This window comes from Astatotilapia calliptera, chromosome 3 (assembly GCF_900246225.1).
Source record: "Astatotilapia calliptera chromosome 3, fAstCal1.2, whole genome shotgun sequence".
In the NCBI taxonomy this organism is placed as follows: Eukaryota; Metazoa; Chordata; class Actinopteri; order Cichliformes; family Cichlidae; genus Astatotilapia; species Astatotilapia calliptera.
The window spans coordinates 9,618,137-9,631,745 of NC_039304.1; the positions used below are offsets into that span (position 1 = coordinate 9,618,137).

Sequence of the window (13,609 nt, forward strand, 5' to 3'; positions counted from 1 at the left end):
TTTTCAGTGCCAGTCTGCACTTCTATCATTTCTTAACTTGATGTTTTCCCTCATTTTTTTTTAGCTTTGACTCTTTTTCCTTCTGTCCAAATGATTTTTTTCTCCCGTTTCTCCCCCGCCTCCCCTTTCTGTTCTCCTCCTTCACACCCTCCTTTTTCCTATCCTCTCTGTACCACTCTTGTGTTCCCATGTTCTCTCTCTCATGACCTACTGCTTCCCATTCACCTCCTTTCTGAGCCACCCTTGTTTTATTCTTATTCTTCTTTCTCTGCCTCTACTCTAGCTTCTCCGTAACCCCCACCACCCAAACACCACCACCTCTTGCCATCCATCTTTCTTTCTGCAGCTCTCCTCTTCCCTCTTCTTTCCTCTCCTCATTTCATTATCTAATTCCTTGGCAGAGCTGTTAGTCATGTTTTCTTTAATGCAAGAAGTCACCTCCAAGCGAGTGTTTATATCACTCCCCCTCCCCTTTACCTATTTATAATCCATGTTTTTTCCACGTTTTCCTGCTCATGGCCTTCCATACCTGTCTCTTTGGCCCCTCCAGGACGGAGTCTTCGTCAGAGGTTTGTATTTAGAGGGAGCGGGTTGGGACAAAAACAACTCCTGTTTGGTGGAAGCTAAACCCATGCAGATGGTCTGTCCTATACCCACCATCCACTTCAAACCAGTGGAAAACCGCAAGAAGATGGCCAAGAGTGAGTGAAATTCCTTACTTCGTTTCACAAACTTTTTTTTATGTTCCACTTTATTTATTTTCATGTGGTTTTTTGTCACCTGTATTATTATGTTCATCCATAAATCACTTAGTTTGGATTCTTGTTTTTGTTCTCTGTCCTGCTTTGTGGTTTCACTGACTCAGTTGTGTGTCTCTGTGTGAAGGTACGTACCTGTGTCCGTGTTACTACTACCCGGTGCGTGCTGGTGGGGCAGGCCGAGCGTCTTTTGTTGTGGGCGTTGAACTTAAATCTGGAGCTGTGACTCCAGAGCACTGGATCAAGAGAGGAACTGCTCTTCTCATGAGCCTGGACAACTGAAGGCTTTAACAATCACGCACACACTGACTGTAAAACGTTGTTTCTGTGCAAGGTTCAGGTATTCATTGTGTAGTAGTTCTTATTTAATTATTTTATCATCTGTTTTTGTGACTGAAATGATTTCAAATGTGAGTTCTACAGTAAAGTGAATTCTATATAAAGTAGGATTTTACACCTGAGCTCGACTCGTTCTTTGACTCTTTGAAGCAGGTCAGACACATTTCTGGAAGCTCTCCTTCTCTTATTTCTTTTTTTTTACCTTTTTCTTCTCTCTGCTCTTAAAATGACCAACTGTGCACTCCTCTCCACAGACCTCCATCAGTCTTTCCATGCTGACCCCCTCTTACCCTGCTGAAACACACACATTAACACACCACCGTCTACATACACATGCACAGGAAATCTCCGACTGTGAGGTATCGGCGCTTACTGGAAACCTACTTCTTTGTAGCATCTGGATCAAGTGACTGTTGGGTCACGTAAGCGTTTGACTGTGTGCTCAGTGGATTCCTTGGTAACATGATGAGCTATTACATCTATTTTATGCGTTTTTAAAAAGTAGACAGGTCTGGTCTGTAAGTGCATGAGCAGAATAGCATGATTGGAAGGAATAGTGGCTGTTTTTATTCAGCTGTATATCCAAAATTGGCAAAAAAAAAAGGTAAAGAAGCCCTTTTGACCCCTCAGCCATAAAAGGCTAATGGGCTATTGTTACCCCGCCATGGCCAGAGTGGCTATCCTCCACCTGAAGCTCAAAGTGACCTGATGACCCCACGTTTGGAAGGTCTTACTGTATAGTATGTTTATCACAATATAGAGGCTGTGAAACACCAGACACCACGACAATGTGGGCCTGCTGAAGCAGTCTTGAATAAAGTAATGGTTCAGAGTTTGTTCTGAACATTGTGCAGGTCCGATCCTCCTTTGTCTTTTCTGCTAAAGGAGGTTTGAACAGTTATTAAGTGGAAGATTTGACCCCATTCCTCCACATACCCCGCAAATTTATTTTAATGGTTAGTGCAGATTAGAATGGTTTGTGTTATTGGCTTAAGCGGGCTGTGTATATGTGAATGTAGTACTAAATGCTTCACATATTTTCCACTGCATATTTCCAGTGTTTATGAGGAGGTCATAATATATTCCTTCTTGGTTTTTTCACACTTAGTGCTCTAACAGTCATGAAAATATGAAGCAATTGCGTTCGTTTTACAACCTTTAGACTAAAATAATGTTGATAGAAATGTGCAAGAAATTAAATTTGTCTTGTTTTTGCATGCACGTATGCAGAAACGTGTCCAGGGTGTAAAAAAAAAATAAAAAGCAAGAAAACAATGCAGTTACTCAAGGTGAGGCAGAGGACATTTTTATGCTAATATGCATGTCTCCCGAGCTTGGAAAAACAAGGGGAGGAGAGGGGGGGCAGTGGGTGAAGGAGAAATGAACCCATTCAAACAAATGAATTCTAATGAAGCTTCACAGACAAGACGTTTGGAGTCAGTCAGCGCTGTGAGAGGGAGAGAGAGGGAGAAGCCCCGGACTTCCCCACTGGAAAAGGACTCGGCCCAAACTCCTGAAAGGGAGGGCGAGAAAAACAAGAGAAGGGACCCTGGAGAAAGTAAGCTGGGAGGAAGAATGATTCCAGTAATGAGAGAGGGGGAACCAGTGAGGGGGCGGGGGGAAGCTGAGTTCAAGGTTGTATTCAGAATTAAGGACTGTCCCCCTCAAAGACCAACACAGACTTCCTCGAGGTTTAAGAGCCTCTTTATCAGACCTAGGTCTGTGTGTGTGTGTGTGTGTGTGTGTGTGTGTGTGTGTGTGTGTGTGTGTGTGTGTGTGTGTGTGTGTGTGTGTGTGTGTGTGCGTGCGCGCATTGGTGGTCTCTAGTTGGGTGGGAGATGGAGGGGTGAGCACATGGAATTCAAATTCAAATTGGCTGATTCTCCATCCTGATTGTAACAAATATCAGGCTTGGGAGGTGGGTTTTTCTTTTTGTTTTTTGGATGAGAGCTTAAGCTGAAGTAAACTTGAATGTTGATGGGCTGTGGAGTCGTTTTAGAAACACTGTACAAGTGGTACTAATTAACCCTCCTCACTGACGCGATGTGCGCAGACAGGGATTCAGATTATATTGCTCATCTTCCTCGCGAGACCTGGTGACACTGCATCACCACAGTGGATTTTAGAGGCAATGTTCTTGGAAGGGAGTATTGATTAAGAAGACACCTTTTCCATCTGCCCATCCCCTTAAATTGAAAACACTTTGAAGAAATGTTGGGAGCATTTATTCAGCGCGGGTGAAAACAGGATCCAGGATCCACCTTTTTGTGAACTCTTTTTAGACGACAAGGAAGGGAAGTGTTTAATCACACGTCTCGCTCTTGAACACAGACTGTTGCTTGTCTGCGTTTGGAGAAGCCCTGACAACAGCTCAAGAACTCCTGAGAGCCAACCCGATCTCAGTTGGCTTTATTTGACTTCGCCTTGAGCTCATTTGATTTCCCGGCATGCTTGCGCGCAACTTTTCCGTTTCTTGGGAAGTGTAAGGCACCTGACAAGATTACAACTACGAGTGGCTCTTTGGGCCCCATTCGGTTCCAGCAACTCTTCACCCAGCTGAGAGCTGGACTCTTGAACCAAATGCTTACGAGAGGAGAGGGGAGGAGGGGGGCGGGAACTTGCGGCTCGGTTGTTCGCGATCGAATAGTAGTTAATAGTGGAATTTGGGCAAGTTGTACAGTGTGTTTGCCAGTGACTATGGAGGCGGGGCAGTTAATGTCCAAGACTCTTCCACTGAAAATAAACCTGCATGAGGGAAGAGAGAGAAGGAGAGAGAAAGGGAGCGGAGGGAGGGAGGAGGAAGGGAAAGAGCCTTTCAGCGGGGACAGAAGGGAAAGAGTCTCCGTTTCAATGGAATAAAAACTGCGCAATTTCTTTACGCACTCCCTGCTCGGATCACTCGCACCGTTGCTGTCCATGAGACGGATATCAGCAGCGCTTTCTGGATGATTGTTGGCGGGGGGGAGTCCGTTCCCCATTGCAACCCCCCCCGCTGTCTTTGAGGCTTTTTTTTAAGGCTTCACCAGCTTGCGATTTTTTTCTTAACCCGATGGTGTTCAGATGAAGGAAAAAGAAACGCGATATGACTGTGAAGATGCAACATCACTGATGAGTGTGTTCGTCATGCCTTGCCCATGGGCGAACGCATCCACATTTTCTGTGCCGGAGGGGGGCGGGGAGGGGGGTCTGCGATCTCTGCGTGCGCAGTGCTTCCCCGTGTCATAATTTGCGCCTAAACGCGTTATTACGGACGTTGAATGGAAAGGCTTAGTATTTTATTTTTCGTCAGTGGGGGAGATGAGAGGGCTTTTAGAGGTCTGCGTCATCCCGTGGCCGTGGAAGGAGATGGGCTACTTTGCAGATTTTCCACTGTTTTCACAGCCAGAGTCAGCGCGGCACCTCCCCAGCACGTTTTGGATCACACACAGAAGGTAAGCTCTCCGTACCTCTGTCAGGCATGCTGGCCTTATACCTAATTGTAGGGGGGTGAGACTCCATTGAAAACAACCTGAACTACAATGTCCTCTTTCGTTAACCTTGTAAAAAAAAATGTGAGCTGCTTCTAGAAAATGAGTCCAGCAAACTGAAAATGTTGCACAGCAGAAAGGCGGAATTTCTGTGGGGTCTGTAGTAGCCTCACGTGTCCTTCTTTTTTTTTAACCATAAGGACACAATTTGATGGTATTATGTAATTGCTTGTAGAGCAATAGGCTGCACCGCTCCAAGTTTGCAGTGATAAAGGTGGAGAAGTTTCGATGTTGTTGCTGATTTGTTGCGTTTTTTCCCCTTTTTTATGTTGCAGACAGCTGCGTTAAAAAAAAGAAAGAAAGACCCAATTTCATATACAAACTAAAGTTGGTGATGTCATGTTTTCTACGGTAAGGAAGGCAGAGTTTACAGGAAGGTACGTCTGGAGTTGGTGATGTCGCAATCGCCGTGTGCCGATTTCCGTTAACACATTTGCAAATGTAAGGAAAAAGACCACGGAGCGTGTCCGTGGGTGTGAAATGCAGCGCGTCACTGGGATGTGTTTTGGACATTAGTACGGGAGAGGGGGGGCTGATAAGAGCCAGCTGAATGAAATGGGGGGGGGGGGCTCGTTGGTGTCGGCAGAAGGAGTGTCGCATTTTCTTTCTGAGATGTCATGTGGTGAAGTTGTGGCGGGTTCTTTACCAGGAAGAGCGTTTGAATTTTCTTCCCCTTGGATTTTTTTTGTCTCCACCCCTCTCCCTGTTGTTCCTCTAGCACTTTGGGTACTCCGCCACTGGAGGGCAACCCAGGACAGAGCTTCACCTTCGAGTAGGTTACTTTTATGTCCGTATGGAAATGAATATATTTGCGTGACAGGACCTCAGCTATGACTGTTTGCATACAGCGAGGCGAACAAAGGTCACCCAGGGACCTGCTGTTGTCTGTAATGAAGCCTCCTGAAGCAGGCAGGCTCGGCTGTGTTACACCAACCGAACATGTTTATCATTGTTGTTGTTATTTTGTTTAAATATGGGGACTCGGTTCAGTTTAAGTTAACTTCCAGATTGGTGTCTTGTTACACTATTTAGCCTCAATAACTGTAGATGTTGATGCTAGCTTGGATGCGAACAACTCTGACGTAAAGACTAAAAACAGTCTAAAAATAGTTCATTTTATTTTTTTTTTAAGGAAAAAAATATTCTTTTTTTCTCCTAAAACCATATTTTAAAAAATGTTGTAAAAATGTTTTTTCCCCCACAACTAACATCAGCCCCTTTTTCTCCTTGGAAACCCGCATGGGAAATAATGTCTCTATTTGTATGATGCTACACTTTTACGACTTTAAATCCCATGATGCACTGAGTTTTTCACTGTTCTTTTTCACGCCAAGGTTATTGTAGTTAACTAAAAGTAAACTAAAATTTAAAACTCAATATGAGTCTAAACTTTTATGTCTGTGAGACTGTGAGTCACTGCTTACCATAAATACAATAATAATTAAAAAAGACTAAACCTATTGTCCAAACAATAAATTAAACTGAAAAAAAGAAAACCCACTTTGAGAACTAACTGAAACTAAACTGAATTAAACACAAAAATTAAAAAGAAAATGAAATAAAAACTAATAAGAAAATACAAAAATATAATAACTCTGTTTCATTCACTATGTGCTTACACCCCACTCTGCATTTAATCATCAGTTATTATTATTTTTTGCTCTTTTCCTCAGCGTGTCTTTGTCCCGTCTTCCTCCCTTCACTGCCAATCAGATGTCTGGCTGCCCCTGAGCTCGGTTCTGCTGGAGGTTTCTTCCTGTTAAAAGGGTTTTTCCTTCCCACTGTTGCCAAGTGCTTGCTCATAGGGGATCGTCTGATTGCTCGGGCTTTCTCTGTTTTATTGTGAGTCTTTACCTTACAATATAAAACACAGTGTTGTTTTGTTTCTATTGAATTGAATTTAAATTAGGTTTAAATATTAACTCCCACAATGCAATGCATTAGAGAGGGTATTAGAGGTGGGAATCACCACACACCCCCGGATGCAATTTTTAACATTTTACAATATCCCAAGTATTGCAAATCATATATTGTGATTTATCCCCTTTTAAACAGCAAATGATATCCTCAGAGTTAAACTTGGTCAGTCGATTTGTTTTTATTCAAGGAGTTACGTCACTTTAAAACCTGCTATAAATGTTGCCATACGTCTGCTATCGGTCTGCCATTGAATTGGATCAAGTTTGCAATTACATGGAGTCTGTTTCTGATAATTGACTGTGATAAATCATTGAAAATCACATATCTGTCGACATCTACATGGACAAAAATTCATATTTAACAATTACATTTGTGCTCTGCAACCTTCCTGTTCTGTAGGAATATAACCAGAATACAACCAACTGGCAGTCAGCTGAGTCTCCTCATGTTGGCAGTCTGTCCTCATTAATATATCAGCGCACACTTATTTATGAAACATTCGACAGCCTTTCTGAGCGTGACTGCAGTCAGTCCAAGTCATACTGTGACTGTTTGTAGAAAGGTCACCTCTGCATTAGTTTTGCAATCCAAAGTGGATGTGAGTGAGTCTTCCTCCAAATCTGGGCAACCATTTACCAATTTAGTAACCACAAGTTGCAATCAGTTTCATCATCTGTCACTTTCTGTATGGACTTTGCTGTTCCAAGCTATTTTTTGGACAAATTGGTGAAATGTAAGAGCGTGTTTTTACCTCTAGATGGTGCCACACTTTCAGTCCAGGTCTTACTATTTATGGGCTTTAATAACATCTGCTAATTTCCCTGACTTTAGTGTTGGAAAGGCAGATAGGCCTCTCTGAATCACTGTGTTAAAATGCTGCTGTGTAGATGTCTGTCACTAACTGATCTATGTATACCTCTCCTGTTCACAGGGACAAAGTGAGGAGCATGGCTAAGCCTTGTCGCGACCTGTTTAAAGAGCCGCCGGCGCCCGACTGAGGCCATGAGTTTGGCTGGCTACACTGCAGGCAAGAATGAGCAAGTGCATCAGCCCCACAGCATGGAAATGGTAAACACGCCTTAGTGATGAAGGATGCTCATAGACACCTAATAGTTTTATGCATGGTTATTGCAATTAAGAGCAGTTGCTAAAACACTGCTGCCACATGCAGTTTTTGATTATTCCAAACTTCCAAAAAATATTTTAATAGTCACTTTTATAGACTAAAAAGACTCTAATATTCACCCAGTATTTGTTCATAGTATCTGACTTATAACCCGCTTTAAAATTATTCTGCACTATGTTCTATCAAACTATCAACAGCACTAACATTGATTGGTATCTGAGAAGGCTCTTAACAGAAATACTGCTCTAATCTATACTAGTATCAAATTTTTTGAGTAATTGGACAGATTCTCATCAGATCCATTGATTTTATCGGCATGTTTTCTCCTGCAGGGAGGCAGTCTGCACCTGGCCTCTGCAAGTGTCCACCTGCTCAGGTAAGACCTTTCACCTTTTACCCAGAGCCTGAACTACCAGCGCTAGCTCTACCTGCCAGCTCCGCAGTGACAAATGGGATGTGCATGAGTAAACCGTTTAGCCATGATGGAAACCTCTCTGTGTTCTGTTTGTCTGTCTTCCACTAGAGATTTTACGTTGTAGTCGGCTATTGTTTTGCATGTGTATTACTTACATAGGCTGAACCAGAGGCTAAGTGGCCTTGAATACGCTTTAACTTCCATACATTTAAAGGTTTTCTTCTCTGTTCTGCCCTGCTGTTCGCCTGCATTTACGAGACGTGTACCAGGCAGAGAAAAAAATGTAGTTCTGCTATTTTACTGATATAAATCTTTCTCTGTTTGCCGTTCTCACCACTGTCATGGTTGGGGCCCAGGCTAGAGCCATGCACACGTAAGCTTCTCTGTTTTACAGATGTAACACCATTATTTAGGTGTACACGCACCTAACCCTGCACCAGTTCTGTTTCATTTTCACACTTGAAACACTCTCTAGCATACCTCTCAAACACCCCCACTCATCTAGGGACAAATGCACACATGCTCGCCAAGCCTCACACACCTGCAGTGTTTTTTGTGATTCGGCCAGCTCTGCTTTATTGCATGCATTTATAGCTGGCAATGAATCTGATCCATTAGAAACATGAATTCACTACACATTACACGCAGCCTTGCTTAAGGCCGTTATTCTCGCACACGCACGTGCACGTACATGCTGAGCAAAGTATAGCTGCAAGAGCCTCGGAGAAGGAAGCGAGACAGGAAGGTTTGTAGTTCAAATAAGAAACAGCATCGCAGCGTCAAACCCAGAGTGGTGTCAAGAAGGTTAGTCAAACTGCAGAGATTACTAACCAAGGAAATGCAGAGATTACTGCTGTATAAGAATCAAACCATGAATGGATCAACCTGTGTGAATTAAGCAGATTGTGGTTTGCGACAGGTAGCTGACACCGCATGTGCAGAACCAGAGAAGCAGTCAAATATAACATCTAGACGATCAGAAGATGTTTTTTTTAGTAGTTTTTGTTTTCAGTGTCGTCACTTAGGACTTGATAGTCGGGGAGATTGTGCTGCTGTATACCTGTGCAGATTCACGTGTACTTAGTTGGAAATGTGTGACATGTGCAAAAGTGATGAATATTGTGGTGCTGATGTAGAGCCAGCTCTGTTTTACTGCTTTATTTTAACAGGTTTAGCATCTCCAGCAGACGTTTTTTCAGTTCCAAGATAACCATGGCTGCCAGACTCTGGGACTCTTGCACTTGCCCCTTGCGTAGATAATAACGTCGGTGGTTTGAATTTTGGGCCCAGCAGTTATGTGGTGCAGTACTGGAGTTAGAGTTTTGGCACCGGCACCCTGCCGCTGTAAAAAAGGTGAAAGCCTCGCAGTCGTCTTTTTATTTGCTGTATTGTTTTTGGTACGTTTGGTCACCTTCCTGAGGATGACCGTGTATCAGATGCAGTTGTACTATCTTGTGAAATTCCATCCATAGTGACTGCAGGTCTATCTGATACGCTTGTGTTGGTGTTGTTCCTGTATCAACATAATAAGGCTTGTCCAGGATTAACGTTAGACCTGACCAATCACATTGTTATGATGTCATAGGTTTTTTTGGGGGATAAAAACCTGCTGATGTCCACTCAGGAAAAAACCCAAACAGGGAGTGTTTAGGGTCGGGGTTAGGATGTGATTGTGGTGAGGGTTACGGTTATGGGGTTAGGTTTACGGTTTGCTGCGCGGTGTCACAGCGTTTCCACGTTGCAAAAGTGTGACGGCACTGCACTGTGATTGGTCACTTGCAGTGTTGAACCAACATTAGTTTTGTTGATCCAGGAACAACACTAACAGGATGATATGAGATCGAGCGTGAGTGCACGACAGCCTGTTAATCAGATCGTAGGTATTTCTGATTATTTTATTATAACATTCTTTCTTTACGTCCTTCCAGTTTATGCGTCTTTTTTCACGCCAAGTTGTTTGACTGTTATACAAGCCCCAGAGGAACAGGCTGGGTGCTGTATGTGGAGTAAGGCTGAAAGCGTACTGTGGCCCAGGCCCAGTTTCGGCGTGACTGACAGCCTTTTGTGTGAATCCCCCCCTCTTAGTGTTGGTTTGAGTCCAAGAGAGCCACCTCCAAATAGCAATAATAAATCTAACGCTATGATGATGTCACCACGCTTGACTTATAGAGCTTGGCAGCACCCTCTCCACTTTTTGGCCCATTGTAAGTGAAACAATTCCACATGGAGCACCTGGGACCAGTTTTGCCAGATGGTTTATTTGGACAGGGATCTAGTTTAAGACCTGGTAGATGAGTGGCACATGTTCGGCTGCAACCCCACAGAGAGAGTGCACCATAAAAGCGCAGCCTTGCAGACGCTGATGGAGTGGAATAAGCCACAAATTTAATTTGAACAGGAATGACGGCTCAGATATGTCCACATTAGAAAAAAGAAATGCTTATAAAGTGAGGTGAATAACAGACATTTCAGTTGGATAGGCTTGGAAAAATGCTGCTTTTACTACTCAGCTCCATCCTTTATGCAGCAGGTGACTGTCTGATACTGGGTTTAGGGTAGGCCTATCAAAGGCTCGTGTCCACAGGCCTTTAATGTATTTTCTTCCACCTGCATTCATCACTTTCACTTTTCTGTCACCAACCAATCAAAATGAAAAAAAAAAAAAAAAGAGGCGGTTGGCCTTTGATATGCGTTTACTGTCCTTTTGGAGTATCACCGCTGTAAATAATTGAAAATACTCTGACGAAGAAGGCTTTTGTAACCTAGCAACAATAAGCGGTTTGAATTTAAGGTCATGGGCACAAAAAGAAAATGCTGTCTGTGGACACAGACGCTGGGATTTGGCATCTTTTCACCACCATCGTACTCCTCCGCTTCTTTCTTTTAAACACAAGCAAACACGTGCAATCCACATATGAGTGGCCCAGCACAGACATGTTAAATGAAACATGTTTAATTTAACTTCAACTGGGATGAAACTGAAACGAAACGATGCTTCTGGTTCAAGGGAGAGCAGACTGTGAGGCAGGATATAGAGGAAGAGAGGTGGTGAGAGCTGAGTCAGGATGCCCGGGGGTAGGACAGCAGGAAGCAGTGGGTGAGGAGGAGGAGGACAGGAAGTAAAGGGAGGGGGAGAGACTCCTCTTCATCGTCGTTGTTCTCATCCTCCTCCTCCTCCTCCTCCTGTCATCATCAGCAGTGTCATTGAGGGAGGAGTGGTGTAGGGAAGAACCGTAGAGGTGGAGCTGACATCATCCACTTCCTGGAGGTCTACGAGGGCGTTTTGCTGCTGCATAAAGCACATTAAACACACACGTTTACAGCATCAAAGCTGTTTAATGCTTTTAAATAACAGCTGGCAGAGAGAGAGGGAAAAATCGTATTTCTTTTACTACAAGAGACTGAAGGGGAAAAGAACGAACGGAGAGAAATCTCACAGTGGAAGTCGAGATAAAGATGTGATGAAACCAAGTGTTCCTCTGCCTGCTGGGTTATATAACGCTCATGTGAAAAGAGGGCACTGGGTTTGTGTGTGTGTGTGAACTCTTTTTTAGGCTGTGTTGTTATTTGTGTTTGTGTGTGTAGAGGGTGACAGAGCCAAAAGATGCCTCTCCTTCACTGCCAGGCTTGTTGTTTTGGCCCGCATTTCGCAACCGTCACAATTCTCCGGTGGTAGGCTCCATATTTGCGTGTCTGCGTTACTACACGTTTAATAGGCCAGCTACTTAAATACTTGAACGTCCGTTGGTGTTTGTGTTAATGTGTGCACCTGCGTCTGATCCCCCGCAGTGTTTTTTCTTTTAGGCAGTTAGGGGTGGTTAGATGGTGCAAGATTAGTGTGAGGTTGTGGTAATTTAAGCAAATGGAGGCAATATGGGGAGGATTGCACTAGTTTTTTAAAAAGAATTACGTGGGGTAGGTGCTGACATAGCTTTTTAATGCAATACAACAGCTGCACACAAACAAAGCTACAAATGAGGAGAGCTGCTGAGGAAAGTGACTAGATGTGTGATTATTAGACAGTTTTGTGCTTATGTGTGGTTTGATTACCTTCAACTTTACTTTTTCTGCAACTGACCAGTGTAATATCAATAAAAATACAAGACATTATACAGTTACAGTTACAAAATGCCTTAAAATTCATGTTTTAAAACTGGGGAAAGTCTGCCCTGGGCCACTCCAGCTCAAAGTTTTCTGTTCAACCGTCTCTGAGTTATGCACAGTTAAAACATAGCTATGAGTGCTATAGATTTCTAGCTACATGTATCCATATTTGCTGCTCAATATAAAATTTCACTTTCGGGCCTTTTTTTCACACAAATCTGAGGTGATGTTTGAACATGAATATTTCAAAAACTAATTAAGATAAAAGCCTGAAGTTTTCTTGGTCTTTCTTACTTTCAAAACAAATTAGGATCTGTAATTTGTTATTATAAATCATAATTGACCTCCAAAACACACACCTGAGGCCTCAGTTATAAAGGGCTTGAGACTGGTTGGCAACCCCTGGTTGCTAAGTAAAAATGAGTATTCCCAGAGTGGTTCTGGCAGGTAAAACCTGTCGATTGCTTTCATTGCTAGCAGATTTCCAAAAATGCCCATAATTTGCAAGAAAAGCGTGACTACAAACACAACTGCTCTACAAATGGTAGAAAAACTGTGAAAAGTGCGACACAAACAGCTTTCATGTTACAGGTAGCGTGTATTTCTTGCTGGTTTGTGTTTTACCTTTTTGAGATTTACCACCAGTGGCTAGTAGGGAGTCATTCACCAGTCTCTAGGCCTGCACGACTGGAGCTTTAGTGGTTGTTTTCACAACAATTGCCATTACCTCCAGCATCCTCTCTCCATCCGCTTGGGAAACACACATTTTATCCTCATGACCAGTGTTTGCCAGATGATCAGTGACTGCTCTCTAGGCCTGTGTGATTGCAGCCTGAAAGACCAATAACTACACAGACAGTAGCAGGCGCTCTCTCGGGGTGCTGCAGGACGTTTGACAAAATGCAAATGAGGGACGTTAAATCTAATATTGTAACCGAGGGAGAGACGGCGTCATAGCATAAACAACAATACTGATTTATTTCTAATATCGTAACCTTGCGTGTGCTTTATTTGTTTCCTTGCCCTTGAGTTCAACGTTGAAGACTTCTGAAAGAGAAATGTTTGGTAGAAGAACACTGCACGGACAAGACAAGTATCATCGACTAGCTTATTTCATTTCAGTATTTTGAAGTTAGCTTGATTTGTCAGAGGTGCTAATTAATTTTCCCAAGTGGCAACAAATAAAAAACTGGGGCTATTTTGTAGGACGATGCAGATAAGCTTATAAAGACATAAAATTAATAGTAGGCAGAATTAAATTCAGTTTCATTTATACAGCGAAACATCACATGTCTTCATATGAATTGAGCTGCACCACTAAGCTGAAGTGATTTCAGCATATCGGTGCTACCACAGTCCCAGTTTACCTCCTTGGGAAAATCAATTGCTTATCTGTGCTCTAGAGCATACTTGTCGGATC

General features: G+C 43.0%; 2 protein-coding genes across 3 annotated transcripts in view; both read left to right on the top strand.

Moving 5' to 3' along the window:
• dnah2 (dynein, axonemal, heavy chain 2) overlaps nt 1-1,167 on the top strand; it is a 64,286-nt gene extending 63,119 nt beyond the window's left edge. For both annotated transcript variants that reach the window (XM_026161648.1, XM_026161647.1), the window contains exons 87-88: nt 551-701; nt 886-1,167. In XM_026161648.1, coding sequence (XP_026017433.1) covers nt 551-701; nt 886-1,040 — 306 coding nt within the window. In that variant the 3' untranslated portion in view covers nt 1,041-1,167. The remainder of the gene's footprint in view (nt 1-550; nt 702-885) is intronic.
• A 2,737-nt stretch (nt 1,168-3,904) lies between these two features.
• The window catches only part of kdm6ba (lysine (K)-specific demethylase 6B, a), a 107,467-nt gene continuing 97,762 nt past the window's right edge, over nt 3,905-13,609 (top strand). Inside the window, exons 1-3 of the mRNA XM_026161650.1 lie at nt 3,905-4,528; nt 7,476-7,612; nt 8,003-8,046. The gene's annotated coding sequence lies outside the window, so the exon portion shown is untranslated. The remainder of the gene's footprint in view (nt 4,529-7,475; nt 7,613-8,002; nt 8,047-13,609) is intronic.